The 19949-nt window shown below is 46.3% G+C and overlaps 1 protein-coding gene across 4 annotated transcripts; it reads right to left on the reverse strand.

Annotated features, from left to right (window-relative positions):
• Positions 1-1324: 1324 nt before the first annotated feature.
• Positions 1325-12141, reverse strand: LOC127332661 (folate synthesis bifunctional protein, mitochondrial). 4 transcript variants are annotated; one of them, XM_051358976.2, is made up of 17 exons: positions 11767-12141; positions 10418-10550; positions 10259-10330; positions 10098-10166; positions 9939-10010; positions 9770-9838; positions 9625-9696; positions 9468-9533; positions 9323-9388; positions 8943-9238; positions 8463-8746; positions 7702-7973; positions 7490-7625; positions 6999-7129; positions 6744-6900; positions 6532-6658; positions 1325-4144 (listed from the first exon to the last, which is right to left on the reverse strand). In XM_051358976.2, the coding sequence occupies exons 1-17, from the start codon at positions 11888-11890 to the stop codon at positions 2631-2633; spliced, it is 3660 nt and encodes a 1219-aa protein (XP_051214936.1). In that variant the 5' UTR covers positions 11891-12141; the 3' UTR covers positions 1325-2630. The 4 variants fall into 4 exon arrangements, with proteins under 4 accessions (XP_051214936.1, XP_051214935.1, XP_051214934.1 ...); XM_051358975.1 differs by lacking the exons at positions 6532-6658; positions 6744-6900; positions 6999-7129; ... (11 more) ...; positions 10418-10550; positions 11767-12141 and adding exons at positions 4251-4429; positions 4569-4757 and having other exon boundaries at positions 1325-4141; XM_051358974.1 differs by lacking the exons at positions 6532-6658; positions 6744-6900; positions 6999-7129; ... (11 more) ...; positions 10418-10550; positions 11767-12141 and adding exons at positions 4251-4443; positions 4569-4757 and having other exon boundaries at positions 1325-4141.
• Positions 12142-19949: the final 7808 nt, after the last annotated feature.

The following is a 19949-nucleotide window of genomic DNA, read 5'->3' on the forward strand; positions in this document are numbered from 1 at the left end:
AACAAATGGCAATCTATAGAGTATCCGGATGAGGGCACATCAAAAATGTTCTGCGTTTAGACAATATAAACCGTAGGAAACCTGGTTAAATCAAATACTGAGGGTTGAGGAGTTGAGGCCTCGCTCATATGGGTTTCCTCATTGGGTAGAACATCATCAAGAAAATTAAGGAGTTATAAGGAGAAGACCCTCATTGGGTAGAACATCATCAAGAAAATTAAGGAGTTATAAGGAGAAGACTGATCAAAGGCGAGCCAGAATAGCTTCACTTCATACAACATAAATTTTGAATAGTATAAACAAGACAAGACCACAGAATCCTGCGTTAACATCATTGCCATGAACACTGTAATCACCAGGCACTTGCAATTCTTAAGATTTCATCAGTCAACATAGCAGGAAAAATGCAAAAGGAACCTATGGATATTTGTTAAAATGGCCAAAGCAGCTCAGATTTAAAATCCAAATCTGTATGAAATGCAGAAACAAATAATGTAGGAACAAATGATGATTTTAAGTAGACAATTCAAATAAAGAGCAAATTATAAAGGTCATGCATTTAGACAATATAATACCCTCAAAAATCTGGTTGAATAAAAGACTAAGCCTTGAGGCCAAGCATGTCATACGGCACTTGCAATGCATGAATTTCATCATTGGGTAGAACAAGGTCAAAAGCAAGCTAAAATAGCTTCAAATTATACAAATAAACATGTAAAAATGCAAACAAATGTTCAACAGTATAAAAAACAGATAACACCACAACAAACCTGTGGTGATATCATTGACATGGCCATTCTTGATGAAAGCATAATCATCCAGCACCTGCAGTTCTTAAGGTCTCATCAGTGAACAAAGGAGGGATATAAATGCACAAGAAGCCACGGGGATGCAATTTGGCTCCAAAGAGCACATGCTCATGATGCGGAAAAATAAACCAAAGTTAAAGTTTAAAACGAACCAAAAAAACAGTAACTCAAATCTTGTGTAAGAATAAATTAAGCTCACAAGTAGAAAATTACATGCAGTGTGCAGTAAAAAGGTCTTGCATCTAGACAATACAAACCCTCAGAATTCTGTTTAGATCATAAACCAAGCCTTGGCGCCTAGTAATGTCATACGGCACTTGCAATGCATGAGTTTCCTCATTGGGTCACAAACCAATCCGAACTTCTGTTGGATGCCTTTGCTATATTCCTTTTAAAACACACACTAGAAGTTAAATGAAAATTAAAATCGAAATATGCACAAGAGGTGGAAATTAACTCTGCAGCAACAAATGATTCTCTCAAGTAGACATTCGAAGCAAAGTACATTACAAAGGTCTCACAATTTGATAATAAAACCCTCAGAAAACTGGTTAGATCATAGACCAAGCCTTGAGGCCTAGCAATGTCATACGGCACTTGCAATGCATGAGTTTCTTCATTGGGTACAGCAAGATCAAAACACAAATAAGGACTCACAAGGAGAAGTTTATTGAAAAACCTCAAAAAACTGCATGAGAGCTGGAAATTTACTCCACAAGAAAAAATGATGCTCCCACATAGACAGCATAAAAAAGTACATTACAAAGGTCGTAATTAGAAAATAAAACCCTCAGACAACTGGTTAGATCATAGACCAAGCTTTGAGACCTAGTAATGTCATGCGGCACTTGCAATGCATGAGTTTCCTCATCGGTTACAAACAAATTCAAACTTCTGTCGGATGCCTTTGCTATGTTCTTTTTAAAACACGCTAGAAGTTATTGAAAATTAAAATCTAAATATGCACAAGAGATGGAAATTAACTTTGCAGCAACAAATGATTCTCTCAAGTAGAGAGATCGAAGCAAAGTGCATTATAAAGGTCTCACAATTTGATAATAAAACCCTCAGAAAACTGGTTAGATCATACACCAAGCCTTGAGGCCTAGTAATGTCATACGGCACTTGCAATGCATGAGTTTCCTCATTGGGTACAGCAAGATCAAAACACAAATAAGGAGTCACGAGGAGAAGTTTCATGAAAACCTCGAAAAACTGCAAGAGAGCTGGAACTTGACTCAGCAAGAAGAAATGATGCTCCCACGTAGACAGCATAAAAAACTACTCGCAGTTAGGCAATAAACCCCTCAGAAAACTGGTTAGATCATAGACCAAGCCTTGAGGCCTAGTAATGTCATACGGCACTTGCAATGCATGAGTTTCCTCATCGGGGACAATAAGTTCAGAACACACATAAGGAGTCAGATAAAAATTTATAACCCTAAGAAAACTGCCTGAGATGGAAATTAACTCTTTAGCACCAAATGATGCTCTCAAGTAGACAATTCCAAGCAAAGCATATTACAAAGGTCTTACTCTTAGGTCTCGCTATTAGATAATTATTAAACCCTCACAAAACTGGTTACATCATATACCAACCCCAGAGGCCTAGGTCTGTGTTACCTTTGCTTCTTTGAAGATTCTACGAAGGAGGAGGCGAACGAAAAAACTGTATATCTCTTGTTCAGTGTAATAGTTATTCACACATGCTTTGATTGCTTTAAGTGATGATACACCCCATATGGTTTGAGCTCCATATCAGCATTCCCTTGTACAAAACTGGCAACTGGTATGGCTTCTATCCGGGCTGTATACTTTCTATTATTTTCTTGTGTACTTGAGTGATGCATCAGAGACCTTTGCAGCATCCACACTGTATCTAACATTATGGACCCTTACTATATTAGCACCATTCAAGATCGCAACTGTAACAGCAGAAGCAGTAGCGGCATCTCTCTCGGCTGGATCAGCGCGATTGCATATTTGCCCTAGGAAACTTTTCCTGGAAGGTCCAAGTAATATTGGCACATGCGAAGCACCTAGACTCATTTTACCCATCTCTTCTCTAATGGATTCCAAGCCCGTGATTACTTCAATATTCTGTGTGGATTTCTTGGAAAACCCAATGCCAGGATCAAGAACAATCCTCCACAAAGGAATTCCAGACAACTCTGCTGCTCTCAACCGAGCGTATAACTCAGAAGCAACTTCTTTGCAGACATCATCATACTGTAGATTCTGTTCATTCTGCATAGTTGATGGATCGCCTCTCATGTGCATGGCAACATACGGAACTCCCAGTTCAGCAACAACTTGAAGAATATCTGGGTCAAGCTGCCCACCAGATACATCATTGATCATGGTGGCTCCTCTTTTCACAGCTTCAGCAGCGACTTGCGCGTAGAACGTGTCTACCGAAAGCAACTTCCCTTCCATCTCAGGGAGTTTCGTGATAGCATCCAGAACAGGGACCAGCCTCTCAAGCTCTTCTTCTGCAGATAGCCTTCTTGCAAAGGGCCTGGTGGACTGAGCACCAATATCAATTATGTCAGCGCCTTCTGATATTAGCAGCCTGGCCTGAGAAATGGCAGCTTCCACTTCTTGAAACTTACCTCCGTCGCTGAAGCTGTCTGGCGTGAGGTTAAGCACCCCCATAACCAGGGTCCTCTCACGCCAATCCAACAGCGTATTTCCAACAGACATGACCCTTTTAATGCCTTCTGTTCCAATTATGGATTCGCCACCAAGCTTGCTCCACAAATCAAAGAACCCGCCACTGCACTTCGAGAGAGAGTGCCATCTTTTCTCCATGCTATCCTCAGCCGACGAACCCAGGAGGTCAACAAGAGGCGCCAAGACGAATGGCCTCTCATGGATGCGTTCATGCGGCACAATCAGAGACTTGGTCTTGATCCGGGAGTCCCCATACAGAAGAATGTCCAGATCGATCGGCCTCGGACCGTACCTTACCCCGGTGGTGCGCCCTATATCCTTCTCGATCTCCTTGAGCTTCCTGAGCAAATCGTGAGGCCCTAGTTTAGTGGTGCCCCTGACAGCGGAGTTGAGGAACCGCGGCTGGTCGGTCACGTAGGCTGGGGCGGTCTCGTACAGGCAGGCGTGCCTGGTGATCCTGATGCCCGAGCTCCTCATCAGCCGCAGCGCCCTGTCGAACGTGCTGACCCTGTCTCCCACGTTGCTGCCCAGGGCAATCACTATTTCGTTGTCGGTGGAATCGTTGGTGAGCGCGCGTTGCGTGTAGGAGCGGACCCTGAAGGAGTTAGCGTGGCCCGGTGGTTTCCTTGGGGAGCTGAGAGGATGCCGAAGATCCAATGCTGGTATGTTCAGAGGGGGGAAATGAGTTAGGACTGTCTTTGGTTGGAATGTGAAAGAGCTGGAGAACAGATGTTAGTTTGTATTTGGGGAATTTGAGCAAACTACTACCTGAGAAGGCATTCGGCGGTGCTAGCCCTGTGCAGTAGTAGCCCTTGGCAGCTGAGTACATCTTCCTGAATGTGTCCTTGGCGCGGAGCATCTTAGAGCATGCGAGCCAGGCGGCCTAGTCCTGCTGCTCAAATCCTCTGTCACATCTAGTTCTGCCGGCCGTACGGGGAGATCCCTACCTGTGTTTGATACCCTGCAGAGTGAATCTGTTGCCACGGTTTATTTACAGCTAAATCTGCAAAGTTGGACCTGCTACTACATCCGGGCCAAACAAAATCTGCGGCGTAGGCGTGTAGCGGAGGTTGGAGAGATGCGTACCTGTGACGCCGGCGAGGGCCGCAAGGCCGTGCTGGTCTGCCCAGCGAAGGCGAGCGGCGGAGGAAGGGGGGTTGGTGGTCGCTCGGCACGGGCAGGGAAGGGGATGGTGATGCTGCGGTTCGGCGGCGGCTGCTGCTGCTTCGCTTGGTTGGTGTCTTGTTTTGTTTAATCCATCATCGCCTCCACCAAGGGCATCGTCGGCGTCGGCTACTTGGAGCGCGACGGCGTAACCTGGCCGAAACTGGAAGGGCTGTATGGGTTTTCTATGGGCCAATTCTCCCAGCATCTATGCAGCCCACACACAAACTGCGGGGTTTGGGCTGGGCTGACCATGGTGTTCTCGTTCCCGTCCGTGCGCGGTACACTGGTGGTGATGGGTAGGTACACCGGCGGCAAGAGACTCCGGGTGTGTTTGGTATCTCATCTCACCAGAGATTTCTGAAATTTCAGCTGTTTGGTGGCCCGGCTCTCCCATGTGGGCACTGCCCAACTGACCCCGAAAAGGCCTCTCAGCCCTGCCCGGTAGAGAAGCTGAAATCGAGCTTCGCACCTGGGCAGGGCTGACCTCGCCCGAAAAAACCCGCCCGAGTCCCGCACCTGGCCGAAATCCAACAGGTGTCGGGACGACCAGCGTCATTTTCTCCCCAAACTGCTCTCGCTCGAAGAGCCTCCAGACGCGCCCCGGCCCTCACGCCGTCCTCCGCCGTCGCCGCCCCGCACCCCGCACCTGCACGTCGGAGCTCCCTCGCCTCGGACAGCCACGGCCAGCGGCGCTCCCAAGCCTCGGCTGCAGACGGAGCTCCATGGCCGCCGACGGAGCTTCCTCGCCTCCGCTGCAGACAGAGCTTCCTCGCCAGCGCCGAGACGGCTAGCGCTGCCCGCGTTCGACTTCCCCTTCTGCCGACACGCCATGGCCGCCGCACCCGAGCTCCCCCATCTCCCGATGCGCACAGGACGAGCTTCTGTTGGTCTTCACGCGGGCGGCGATGAGCTGGACAGCCACGGGATGCGCACAGGAAGCTGCTGCCGCCGGCCAGAGCTCCCTCGCCTCGCCGGAGCTCTCACACCGGAGCTGCCTCGCCGGAGTTCCAGCCCAAAAATTTTAGGGACCCGATTGCTTTTTTTAGGGACCCGATTGCTTTTAATTATGTTTACAGGGGTGTGATTGCTTCTTTAATTTGCATACAGGGATCCAGTCGTGTTTCATTTTTGTATGCAGGGATTTTTGTGCAAATTCTAGACCTCCATGGCTATTCTCACCTAATGCAACCTACCAAACAACAGACGCTCTCAGCATATCTCTGTTGGCCTGAGCTACCAAACACATGAGAAAATCTGTGCTCAACCATGCTAGGGTCAGCTTGTATGAGGGTAGATAGCATTTCTCCCTTGACCCGGGCTACCAAACACACCCATGTCTCTCTCCGGCACCCGCGAGCAGGCCACCCGCCCAGCGAGGTGCGCACACAATCTGCGGCTCTGTCTCGGGGACGGTCAGGCCGCGCTGCTTTCTTCCTCCCTTCGCCTCAGGCCGTGCGGGGTGGCTATGCATAGCCATAGTCATAGTGAGTCATCATTACTCCATTAACGGATGGCACGTATATGTAATTCTTTCCGACTTCCGATATTGTATCGGACACCTGATGTTGGTTAATCTCGTTTTCCGTCAGAAACGAAACGACACAAGACACAGCACCCAGCGGATAGTCACCGTCCCAAGCTCTCAGTCGAACATGGAATTTTCTTTGAAAGAAGAATCTTAAAGCACCACAAAATTGCCACTGTGATACTACACAACAACAACGAACAGCATCTACATGCCTGGATGGTGATGAAACGGGAAAAAAAACCTAAGACCTCGACAATAAGCCAATGATCAAACTGTATCTAGGAACTGCCAAAAGTTCTCTGATTACTTTCAGGCGTATGTACAACGGCGTTTCCGCTTATACTGCGTAGTCGCCAGATTCGCCGTGGCGCCCTGTGTAGCTCTCGCAGCTGGAAGACATTCTAGTCATGTTTGCCCGCTGCACGAGGCGGACTAACGACTGGACCACCTCGGACATCGGTGGCCGGAACTCTGGCTCAGCCTGTTCAGGTTTCAGGGATAAGCCTCAGCAGTGTGGAAAATATTTGGAAGCACAGCAGAACTCCGAACATGGTTATGGAATGTACCTGCACGCAAAGTGCGATAGCGTCGGCGAAGCGGGACAGGGATTTCGAGGGGTACAGACCCTGGAGCGCTGGATCGACCATCTGGTCTAGCGCGTCGATGTCATGGAGCTGCGGCGTAGCCCATCGGACTAGTGACTGCTCAGATCGTGATCGGGTCCTGCAGCAGTTCAGGCAAGAAGTGGTAGTTCAGTGATTGTTATTACAGTTTACAACCTGAATGGTTTGATGTGTGTAATATTTGACTGTAGTGTGTACCTGTCAAATGGTTTGCGGCCAGTCAGGAGCTCTAACATCACGACACCAAAGCTATACACATCACTCTTCAGTGAGTATTGCCCACACATGGTTACCTCAGGTGCCCTATATCCTAAGTTTTCTTCTGATTCCTGCAATAGACACTGTATAAGTAATTCTGGACAGAAATTTTTGCTCCCTCAATTTTGTTTATTAGCATTAGCACTGTCAAAATATGCAGAACACCATACTTTGTATCATCTCACTTGGTTAACTGGATACTAACTGGCCTGGTATCTAAGTACTGCCGAGTACTAGTTCTACTATCCTGACTACCTTTATTCTGTTACTGCAACAGCAAGACAATTACATAAAAATAATGATATGCAGCATTTTGGCTGCAAAACAGGTAGAAAGATCTACTATTTTCTATTGATGATTAATCATAAAGTGTATGATAGTTTCCTGATAGGTTATCAGATAGTCGGAGGATAATAGTGCACTGCATTTACCTGGAATTCCTGGTTAGGAATAAGGTCGGCGTATCCAGAATCCGAAAGGTGGGGGTTCAGCTCAATATCGAGTAAAATGTTTGATGACTTGAAGTTTTTGTGAATCACAGATGGCGAACATGTTTCATGTAGGTACCTGCAAAATTTGCATGATTGGCATGAATTTTAATTTCTAGATCAAAATGAAAGTTTGACAGGCCTGTTTCACTTACTCTAACGCCCTTGCAGATCCAAGGGCAATCTTCACACGGCTGTTCCAGGACAACGGTTTGCTTTGATCGCCCACCAGATTAAGTAAGTCATACAGAGAACCATTTCGGTAGAATTCATATGCCAACAAGCACTGCCCATGCTCTGAACAGTAACCAACTAGCTCGGCAAGGTTTGGATGATTTAGCCTTGAAATATTTGCAACCAACTCAATGAACAAATCTGACGGGTAGCTTGGGAATGCAGAAAAATTGATTTTCTTTACTGCCAGGACCTGAAATTACCAGCAAATGATGATATACATAATGCTGAGTTCCAATTCGGATCATGATTTGCAAATATCAAGGGGGCAATTTACTTTATTGAATCTTGTACTACCTTTACAAAACCATTCATGGTTAACAAAAATGAGATTGTTGTTAAAAATCATGTATACAATAGTATTTTTGCATGATACAAGTGTATATTGTGTACGCCCGTGCATGCATAAAAAACTTTCATGCTATGGAATTTACAAATTTCAAGCAGATATAATTATATTAAAATAAGTTCAAGTGGCTCATATCATCTCAGGTGATTGTACTAAAGTACATGTGTCATGTTGATATATTCACTTAACTGCAGATTTTGTAACAGTTCGAAATCCCTAGACCCTTAGATCTTTTACAAGGAAATAATTTTACGTATGAATAAGGATGATGCTGGTGCCATGTATGAACGTTGAATGCAGGAAATAATGGATATCAAGTAATTGAGGAAGCACCTTCTGATCATCGAATTGTGCTTTGAAAACTCGTCCAAATGACCCCTCACTTATAAAATTGTCAGGGCTAAAGCTTCCTGTTGCTATCTGCAGGTCTGCAACGGTGTATGCAGGTATTCTGATGGAAGACAAACTTATTTTTCTTGTGACAGACTTGCTTGTGAGATCGTTATCATCGAAGGACTTGTGCAAGTCAATTTTTGTTGGAGGTTTTAAGCTCATTGAAACAGTCTTCTGAAATTGATCCTTGCCAGTTGTTGAGATAATCTTAATGGACTTGATCTCTGAAAAGTATAGATTTGGCTTTTAAGACAGAAGAGCAGCATGCACAACCTTGCCATTTTTACAAATTGGAAACAATATGTAAAGAAATAAGGAAATGCATAATTCTTTGGAAAGTGAAGATTGGACAATTTATTCCTGGGCAGAAGAATGATTTTAAGATGAACATTTCGAATTCTCAGAGGCAATGTGGCTTACGTTTAAATCCTGAAGCAAGAGGACTGAGAGGTTCATTCTGTTCTGGGTCTCGTCTCACTGAGAACTTCCAAGATTTCCTCTTGATCACAAAGAATGTAACAATTGCACCAACAACCAGCAAACATATTACAATTCCTGCTATTGCACCACCTTGTAGTTTGGAGTGTTGGCTGCGACTGTCGGATGAACCATTGCTTGTTCTACTTGGAGGAGCTGGGCGTTGAGGCGTTGGAGTTGGAGTTGTACCTGGTGGAGGTGGTGGTGCGGGACCATTGCTAAATGAGTTTCCAGTTGTCCTACAAAAGGAATGGAGGGCAAATTGTGATTCCATTCTACATGCTTATAACAGACAAACCCTGACGTGTACTAAAAATACTTACTGGAGATTATTTATTTTCTTTAGCTTATCAGGGACCCAGCCAGTGAATTGATTGTTTGCGACATTTCTGCAAAGATGACCAAATGCTACATTTATATGACAATTCAACTGTGAATTAGAATAGGTGGTGGGTATATCGAACTCACAAGTCAGTAAGAGGAAGATTGGCAAGGACATCTATCGTGCCACTGAATTGGTTATTCTGCATATAACTGGCAAAAGGAGCAGACATTTGCAATCATATGGATTTATTCTCGTTGATGAAACAAAGCGATGCAGAGACATACAAAACCATGTACTCACAGTGTTTTCAAGCTTGTCAAAGAGTTGAAGCTTTGTGGAATATTACCAGAAAACGTGTTGAATGAGATGTCCCTGGTTGAAATGATTATTGGTTTAGGTTTTCTACTAGCTTGACAGATTATTGTGCAAACAGAAGATCACTCACATTGTTGTTAGGTTGGTCATCTGGTTGAACATATCACTGATGGTTGAGATCTGATTATGACCAAGATTTCTGCATCGAAGATATTAACATATTTGTTCAGATCTTACCAGAAAGATAATGACAAAGAAGGCCAGCCAATACATTGACTTAGAGGAGATAAGTAACTTACAATTCCTTAAGTGAAATCATTTGGGAAATAGAGTATGGTGTGGTTCCAGTAAAGTGGTTTCCAGCAAGATTTCTGCAGATCAAGTTCTTTGTAAGAACTAAAAGATTTTTCTGCATATATGTAAAAGAAGCTTGAGTTGCACATAGTAGTACTACTTACAATTTCTCAAGATTTGGAGGAAGATTATAGGGAATGTCACTGCCTCCAAGATTATTATTGCTCATATCGCTGCACAGAACTAAACTAGATCAAAACCTTACTAAAATTTATCGTGTAACCATCAGAGCATTGATACTTGGGATGAGAGAGATCTCACTAACAGCTGAACTAGTGCAGTCAGTAGGTTCATGTTGTAACCCAGAGTCCCGTTAAGATTCATGCCCGATAAGTTTCTGTCAAGTATTGGGACAAATAATATCATCAGATCAGAAGGATAAGTAGGACTCAGAAAAAACACCATATCTAAAACTTGAGCTCACATTGCTGACACTCTGGAACCAGAGCAAGTGATCCCATTCCACGACTGTCCGCAGGGATCTCCATTTTGTGACACCCAGTTTTTCAGCTGGGGCGGCGAATTCATGGTTGTGTAGAAGACGCCGAGGGCTGTCACTGCATAGGAAAAAGGCAAAATCTGGGACAATCAGTAATGCTGATGACCAGTATTTCAGGTAAATGATGATGATATCTTCCTGCCTTTTGTCACAGAGTATATTTCCAACAAAAAATCCTACAAAAATTTGGCTTTTAGAAGACATTCATATGCAGCTACATTTCCTTCCATTTCTTTCTGTGCAGAGAGCACTTTTGTTTTCTAGCTATATAGGAATACGTCGTAGCCTGTCTTGCTTCCAAATGATGAAATTAGCCTTCTGTGACTGTACTTTCCACATTTTGGAGTTTACAATTTGACATTCGAAAGAACTAGTCATTTGTAGTAAGGTATTCCCATCATCTTATACCAAATTTCTATCAAAAGTAGTTTTTTGTTCTGGAATCAAATGAAGATATTACGAGAACCAAAAACTGAGTTTTTTATGGAATTACACAAAGATGACTCCTTGGATAATCAGCTGTCTGGAATGTCTAAAAAATAATCTGTGTCTGCAACCTCACACAAAACCAGGCATAAAGAAACAAATGAACTATACTTTTTTTCAGAAATCGCTGCTAAAGTCTGACATCTGAGTGCATAAAACCAAACAATTCCCATCACATGCGTCGTAGTAGCACTTATTGACTGATAATTTTGGCTGGACATGAGAACGGCAAAGAAAGGACAAAAAAAAGAACACGAAGAACTTAACTTACCACAAATTTATTAGCACCGCTACGGGGAACCTATTATGATATTAAAACAACTAGAACTTGCCAAAACTGTGCCATTTGATCATCCCAAACTTCAAGAACCCTAAGATTTCCACCAAAAAGGACCAACGAGCAACAGCAAGGAAGAAACGCCGAGCTAAATAAACATCTTTTCTTAGTTTGGTCAACTGATACAACAAGAAAAATGTTTAGAAAGCGTTAGTTCCAGCTTCCCACATGACCCGAAACGGAACTTCTCTGCACGACGGTTTCATTTTTTTTTAATCTAAACCTAAAATTTCTGGAATCCAGCAATGGGTGCCAAAAGGGGCCTATCTACAATTAAAGTGAACTGACCAAAACAGGGGGAATAAATCAAGAACGCAACTTTTCCTTCCATTGTTAGTCAGACAAAGTATAACCATGAACAGAAATACATCCTTTCTTGATTGATTTTCCTAAGCAAAAAAAAACCAAAAGAACAAGGGATGATTCCAAGAAGTAAATATCACTTGCTTACCGTCATTCGAGTCGGTGTTGGCATGAGCTCCCAAGGAGGCGGCGGCCAAGAAGAGCAGCAGGGCGGCTCCAATGGCCGCAGCTCCTCTGCTCCTCCTCCCCCTCTCCATGGCTGCGATGGTCATTGCTTGCAGCACTCGTCTCGTCTGCAGCCTGCAGGCTCGGAAGAAGAGGTCTGATAAATAAACTTATGCTCCGGAAAAGGCCTCCCCCTCCTTTTGTTTAATCGATAGGGGTACTACTTCTACATTCTCTCACTGCTGCCATGCTTTTTCTCCAGTGTATTGTGTATTTGTCAGGAAGCTCGAACAGGGAGGAGGGGAAGGACTTTAAGAGGTGCACTTCACACGCTGAGAAGTGAGAAACCCCTTACATACAGGTGCAGTACAGTTACTCTTTCATTACTTTGGGACACTGGGGCAATACTTTGAGCAGAGGCAAAAGATTTTGATGTGTGACCTCTGGCTTTGGGGTTGTTAGTTGTTGCAGGCTTAGTGTAGCTCTAACCATAGAGACATGAGGTTGGAAAATAAGATTTAGGTGCGCCAACTGAAGCTGTATTTTTGAGAAACCAACATTACCTAAACAAAAGTTTAGACATCTTAGCGCTAGCAAAATTGAAATTAGTTTGCCAAAAATATACCAATACAAAGGATTGGTACAAAATGTCAATTAAAAGCTCTATTAGGAAAAGCAACTTCGGTTAATGCATATCCTTGGAGGAAAGTTGTTTCTTTCTGCAGGCAGTGACACGTTTAAGAGGTGAGTGGAAGATATTTAGGACTCCTAGCCCATTTCGTTGGTGCGTCGTGGCGCCCATGCCGGAACGTTGCCGTCCGTGCAGCCGTCGCTTTAGCTGATTGGCAATCACACAGGTGCGTGCGTGCGTGTGCAGTATGTTCAGCTCTCTTTCACTTATTTTTTGACCGGTTTCAATATGGCCACAGTAGTTCTCATTCTGACAGATATCCTTCAGTATCCCTTCAGAAGGTATCCAAGTGATCCAAACTTGCTGCTTCATCAACATGAAGTCGATGCAATGAATTTAGCGAGTTGTTTAGAACGCAGGAAGAATTCTTTTTTAGACGAAAACAGTTTTTGATCTGACTTTTCCTTTACGAAAGTAGGTGCATGTTGTTCTCAGGGCGTCAGCATGATTGCAACATTGGCTATGATGAAGCATAATTAACCAGTATCCTTCACATCGCTTTTCTTCCTTTCTGAATATTTTTATCCTTGCCTTTTCTGTCCAAGTGTCTTGCACCTAGTACCGTCTGGTTAGGAGAATAATTGCTTGCTGACCACAGCTTCTTCGTGCGTCGTAACAGGTGGCCAAACTCGCCCAATTAGGCGGTTACATGCATTGCGATGCCCCCATGCATGAAATCGTCATTTTCATGAGCTGTTTCCGACTTCAGATCGACGAGTTCTCAATGCATCAGCTGCATGCCCTCGTCCGTCAGTAGCTGATGGTCCTTTCTTTACCTACTAATAAAGAAAGTAAGGTTTCTTCCCACTTTTTTCGTCCGTTTTAAAATTGCCCATATCTCTAATCGAATTTACTGGCAATGCCCCCGCTAAGTCAAAGTTGTTCGTCTAAAAAAAAAAAACTGACGCCCGTACGTCCGTGGATTCCTCCGTCTCTACATATGTCAGGGTACCGATTTGGTTCTCCTATTTTCACGCACCCGAGAAAACGCTTCGTCTGATCTCTGTATCCGGCTGGGCGCTCGTTTGGTCTTAGCTCGGATCAATGTGGGCCGGCTTGGTTCCTTACTAGGTTGGCCCGGCAGTAAAAAGCACGATCGAGCCATCTCATGCCAGGAAAACAAGCAATACATACAACAAAATCTGGCCAATGAACCATACGTACGCCGTGGATTAGTCCCACCTCGCTGCTTGATAGGAAGTTTTTCTGGTTTATATACGCATATTGCGTTGATATGGACAAGCCACCTGGGAGAAAAGAGAAGTAGCACCATGATCAGGAAGGAATTAAATTTGGTGGCGGCCGCAGCTATCATGGGGAGCTCAGCCGGAAAGGAAAGCTTAATCGAATATATATGGAAGGAAACAACACGAAAGGATCTGAAATCGTCTGAGAGCCAGCTACTGACGAGGAGCCGAGAGCTGGAGTGTGGTGAAAAGCCAGCTGAGCGCGTCTGAGAGCTGCCTGCTCCGTGGCCTCGCGAGCTGCCGCGCTGATCCGAAAATAGCTGCACAGAATGAAGGCACAGTTCGCGGGGTCGGCTATACCGCGGCAGACCGGATGGAGAAATGCAAAACCAGATGCTCGTGCCCGGCTTCTTGCTGATTTTCACATGTCTTTTTTTTTGAAACGGGGGGCAAATAGATTTTGCCCCTTTTCATTGATTAAGGAGAAGCAAAGAGTTTATAGTTTACAAAGGACAGAAGCCCCCGCAAAAACACAAGGTATTACTCTCCCGGCATGAAATCACCCAAACACTTTGCACCCGCTAAGACCCACAACTTCGACTCGGATTTGATCCTATCAAACACAACAAACGAAGGCGCAAGCTTGTTACGAAAAACTCTAGCATTACGCTCGCACCACACTTCCCAAGAGACTAACATAGTGAGCGAAGCCATAGCTTTGCGGTTGATCCTAGCATCATACGACATTCTTCTCCACCAATCCTCGACCGAGAGGCCCTCCCAGTTTGAGGGGGTCAACTCCGGAATGCCCAACCAATCTTTAACCTGAGTCCAAAGACATAAGGTAAAGCGGCAATGAACGAAGAGGTGATCCACCGATTTCGTGACCTGTTTGCACAGAGGGCAAAGGCCGTAGTTTGGCCACCCACGCCTCGCAAGCCGATCCGCCGTCCATATGCGTTTTTGATTCGCAAGCCATGCGAAAAATTTTACCTTCGGCGGGGCCCAAGCTTTCCAAATGTACTTATCCATGGCCGAGGCGGTGGACCCGAAGAATTGCAGCTCGTAAGCCGACTTGGTTGTGTAGCCGCCATGCGGGGTGAGCCTCCAAATGATGTCGTCATCAATGTCGTGCCTAAGAGTGACTGTGTTGAGTAGCGTCCAAAGCTCAACGAATTGGCGAAGGTGGTCGGCGGTAAAAGGTTTTCCCAAGTCAATCTTGGCGATCCACGCACGGTCATGGAGGGCTTGTGCAACCTTCCAATTTTTCCTTTTGGAGGAGTTGAAGATGAGCGGTGCGATATCTATTGGCTTTCTCCCACCAAGCCAAGGAGCATGCCAGAAGGGCGTTTTCTTCCCATTCCCAACCGTGATCGAAGTGGCGGCATAGAAGATATCCATATCATCTTTGTTGCAAGGGTTACCGTATCTAACCCAAATCTTGTTGGGGTCTTTCCACTCGAACCAAGGCCATCGAAGGCGGAGTGCCGTAGCAAATTTGTCCGTATGAAGGATTCCAAGCCCACCTAACCTCTTGGGGTGGCACACCAACTCCCAATTTACCTTGCACTTGGCACCGGTAGTAGTGTCTTTGGCGGACCATAGGAAAGCTCTTTGGAGTTTGTTGATGAATTTGATAGTCTCGGGCGGGACCATAAGGGGCGTAAGGTGATAGATGGCTTGAGAGGCGATGACGGATTTGATCAAGGCTGTACGGCCAGTCGTGGTAATAACTTTTCCATTCCAAGAGGGTAGCTTGCCGGCGCACTTATCCTCAAGAAATTGGAAGTCGACCCTCCTCAAGGAGCGAACCGAAAGAGGCAACCCAAGATACCGCAAAGGGAAGGAAGTTCTTGCCGCCGGCACCCCTTCAAGAATAGCATCAAGGTCTATGCCCCCGCATCGAATGGGAACCACGGAGCTCTTCTCAAAGTTAGTATGAAGCCCGGTGACCAACCCAAAGTGGCCAAGGATTTCCGCGAAGTTTTTGATATCTTCCTTGAAGGGGGTGATGAACACCGCCGCGTCGTCCGCATAAAGTGAAGTCCTAAGAATGGACCCTCTACCCCGGAGCTTGTGAAGGAGCCCCAAAGTCGTCGCGTGTTCCAAAATTTGCGCGAAGGGGTCAATGCCGAGAACGAAAAGAAGCGGGGAAAGGGGGTCCCCTTGTCTCAGCCCATGGCCATGATGAATAGGGGGGCCGGCCACCCCATTGAGGAGAACCCGTGAGGTGGAGGTGATGAAAAGCGCGAGAATCCATTCTCGGAAGCGGTGAGGGAAGCCCCGGCGTTGAAGGAGGTCGATAATGTAGTCCCAACGGATAGAGTCAAAGGCCTTGCGTATATCAAGTTTGAAAAGGAGCGCGGCGGTTTTACTCTTGTGAAGCCTAGTAGCAAGGTTTTTGACATATAAGAAGTTGTCATGAATGCTCCTTCTCTTTATGAAGGCACTTTGGGCATTGGAGACAAGGTCATCCATGAGGGGTCCGAGGCGCAAGGCAAGCATCTTGGCAATAATCTTGGCAATAGCATGGATCAAGCTAATGGGGCGGAAATCGGAGATAGCCTCGGCCCCATCCTTCTTAGGCAAAAGGGCGATGTTCGCGGAATTTAACCAATGGAAATTTTCCGAGTGTAGGCTCCCAAAGAGTTGGATGACGTTCATAACATCAACCTTGATCGTGTCCCAACAAATCTTGAAGAAGGCGCCGGTGAAGCCATCTGGGCCCGGGGCCTTGTCGCTAGGCATTTGGTTAATAGCCTCCTTGACCTCATCCTCGGTAAAAGGTTCCCCAAGGCAATCCAAATCCGGTGTGGTGAAGTGCAAGCCCTCCCAATTGAAATCAAGGGAGCGAGGTTGCACCGGACCCATAGTCTCAAGGAAATGGTTGTGGATGATTTGCTCCTTGGCCTCATGTTCGGTAACCCAACCGTTGTTGTGATGGAGCCTAAAAATGTGGTTCTTTCTCCGCCTCGCATTGACCCGCATATGGAAATATTTAGTGTTAGCATCACCTTCTTTGATGTTGGAAACGCGGGCACATTGCCTTTTCCTCGACCTTTCCACCACCGAAAGGGCGAGGACCTTTCTCTTCAACCTTTTGCGAAGGTCGATCTCATCGGAGGAAAGGAGGCGGGTCTCTTGGGCCAAGTCGAGGTGGAGGATGATAAGAAGGGCCGCATGGATCAAAACCTTTGTGTTAGAGAAGCGTCTCCGCCCCCATTTGGCAAGCACGCAACCGGTATGCCTCAGTTTGTGGAAGAGAACATGGCACGATTCGGTGTGAGGGGTTGGCTCGTTCCAAGCGTGTTGCACCATTTCACCGAATCCGGGCAACCTCACCCAAAAGTTCTCAAACTTGAACGAACGCGGCCTCCGGGGCCCACTATCATCGGCAAGGAGGAGCGGGCAATGGTCCGACAAAGAGGAAGAGAGGGCATGGAGAATGTGTGTGTCGAAGCGAAGGTCCCACTCGTAGTTGGAGTAGAAGGCGTCTAACTTGCAAAGGGTTGGGTTTGCCCGCTCGTTAGACCAAGTGAATTTTCTATTTTGCAGGTGAATTTCCTTTAGCTCACAAGCGTGAAGCGCGGCCCGAAAGCGAATGATGCGACCCCGGTTAACATTGCGCTTGTTCTTGTCCCGCGCCCTCCGAATCTGATTGAAATGTCTTTTCCACATGTCTTTGAACAATACTAAAAATGAAATTGCAGCTAAGTGGACCCCGATGCATATAATATATAGATGCCGTGCAGAACGAAATACTGAAAATAAACGCGTGAAAAATGAAACGAGTTGTTCACTACAAATGGACGTAAAATGGGGTGTATTTTTTTTTTACAATGATGCTAATTTTTTTAGAGAACCCTTTAGGTTGACCTACAGAGTGTCAAATTTTACGTTTCTAAAGAAGTTATGTTAGCGGTCACGATAGTCCAATAGTGTTACGGCAATGAGGTCACGCGAGGCGGATGGACCGTGTGCACGTGGCCGAGATGGGCGGCGCTCCGGGTCGGGGGGTGGGGGGGATAGAAAAATGATCAAGGGAGGCTAGGATTTCGTTGGGATTGGTGACCAACTAGATATTTTGGACGAGTTCAGGGCAAACATGACGCACTAGAAGATGGAGAAGGATAGCATGCAAGATTTATATGAAGAATGAAGTGTCACGTCTAAGCAGAGCGACACAACATGCCCACGAGTCTGAAATGGAACATATAAGAGCAGTTGACTTAGCATGGAAGCGGGAGTCATACTATGAGAGCAAAGGATGCAACAAAGGCTATCCGTAATCCGATGATCTATACCTGGCTGAAGTTCATCAGATCATGTACAACAATAAAAATAATGACAGAGTAAACAAACAGTTAAAGAGGGGACATGTTTTATATCCGCGGCAGCGCGCGGGCATGTTTCCTAGTTTAAACATAAGGCCATAGGCCCAGCTTTATATATAAAGCCACACGGCAACCACAAGATTCGAATAGCTTACAAACAGGTTCCTGAAGTCAACACAACCCAATACTCAAGTCCACCTAACATCAGTTCACAAGATACAGGAAGCCACCACCCACACAACAACACGGCGCTCTGATAGATATGTAGCTTCATCCGGCTTGAGCACGCGTCGTCGACTGCAGCCTCCTAACCCCTTCCATCACCACGTCTAAAGTCGCATGGTTCCTCGGTCTGATCAGAACCCTCCAGCGCTGCATATATGAATGTATGTGAAAGAAGATATCAGCGGGGTTATTGATAAGCTTTCCTTCCATAGCTAGTTTGTTCCTAACATTCCAAAGCGCCCAAGATTGGGCCACGAAGGTGAACCAAGCTAGCCTACGTAAGGACCCCGAGAGGCTCTGGACTAAGGCGATGAACTGCCCAGCCCCTGCTGGGTTCCAATCACACTGCAGGAGCTCCCTAGCACCTGCCCACGCCAGTTTGGCAAGATGGCATGAGAAAAAAATATGGTTGCAGTCCTCCTCTTCCCCACAAAAGGCGCAAGCCCCATTTGTCGGGCCATTCCTCTTCGCAACCTGCACTCCAGAAGGGAGCCGGCTCCTGATGAGTTGCCACAGGAAAACCCTAATCCTGGGCGGAACCCTCGTCTTCCAGATATCTTTAAAGTACGTCACAACCGCCCCTTGCGAGAGGCACCCATAGATGGACCTTGTGGAGAAGCTCCCGGATGGCTCGAGGGCCCAAGACACTTCATCCACCCCTTCCGAAAAAGGGTGGAGATCAAAGATCCTACAGAGGTTCTCCCATTTCACGACCTCCGCAGTGCCAAAGGTTCTCCGAAACCTGATGTGCCACCCATTGGCATCCCGCACTCCCGCAACTGTGGCAAAGTGGTTGTCACAGCACTGAAAGAGGCGGGGAAACAGCAATCTCAGGGGACCCTTCCCCGTCCACCAGTCGAGCCAAAAGTACGTGCGTCTCCCATCCGCAACCTTGTGCCTCGCTCCCAGCTTAAAGTACCATTTGATCTTCTGTATGGCATTCCAAAACTGAGATCCCTTTGTAGGCACAAGCGGGGAGAAGATATCATTCCCCCCCAGGTACTTGGCTCGGATCAGGTCCGCCCAGATACCCTCCGCTCCCTGGTACAGCTTCCAGATCCACTTCAGCATCAGCGCAATGTTCATCAATTTCGTGTTGAGGATTCCCAACCCTCCAAGCTCTTTAGGCTTGCACACCGTCGCCCAATCGACCATATGGTACTTCCTCTTATTCCCGGCTCCTTCCCAAAAGAAGCGGGCTCTGGACTTATTCATTTCCCCGTGTGTCGCTTCATGGAGGAGATAGATCCCCATCGCGAACATCGGAAGGCTCGACAGACATGAATTGGTCAGTTCAAGCCTCCCTGCAGATGCTAGAAAAAGCCCCTGCCATGGGTCCACCCGATGTCCCACTTTCTCCGTGAGAAAATACCAGTAGCTGATGGTCCTTCTAGATGTGCCAACGCATCGCCAAGCCATGGCCTCGAGCCGAAGGCAAACATCACAATCGTGTATGGAAGTGTTTAGGGCATCTTCAACCTAAATGGAATGAGGCTAGGTCCGCGCGGATATGGGACACAAAAAACTCAGCACAAGTGCTCGACGCAAATGGACCGAGGCATGCGGACCAAACAACCGCTTCATTTTCTGGTCGCTAGAACTGGCGGGCGTCCAAGTCGAGGTTGATGATGGTGGCATCCGCAGCCAACACGGGCATTCGACCGGATCCGACGAAGCCTCCATGTGATTGGCTAGGAAGCCTTCGTGATGTGTTGCATTTTTATTCATG

The sequence above is a fragment of the Lolium perenne genome, chromosome 2, assembly GCF_019359855.2.
Source record: "Lolium perenne isolate Kyuss_39 chromosome 2, Kyuss_2.0, whole genome shotgun sequence".
In the NCBI taxonomy this organism is placed as follows: Eukaryota; Viridiplantae; Streptophyta; class Magnoliopsida; order Poales; family Poaceae; genus Lolium; species Lolium perenne.

Coding starts and splice junctions, on each gene's coding strand:
- LOC127332661 (XM_051358976.2), bottom strand. CDS start 11,890: ATGACCATCGCAGCCATGGAGAGGGGGAGGAGGAGCAGAGGAGCTGCG. Junction 9,697..9,769: donor ATGACCAACCTAACAACAAT/GTGAGTGATCTT, acceptor CATTTCAACCAG/GGACATCTCATTCAACACGT. Junction 6,901..6,998: donor GGCCGCAAACCATTTGACAG/GTACACACTACA, acceptor GAACTGCTGCAG/GACCCGATCACGATCTGAGC.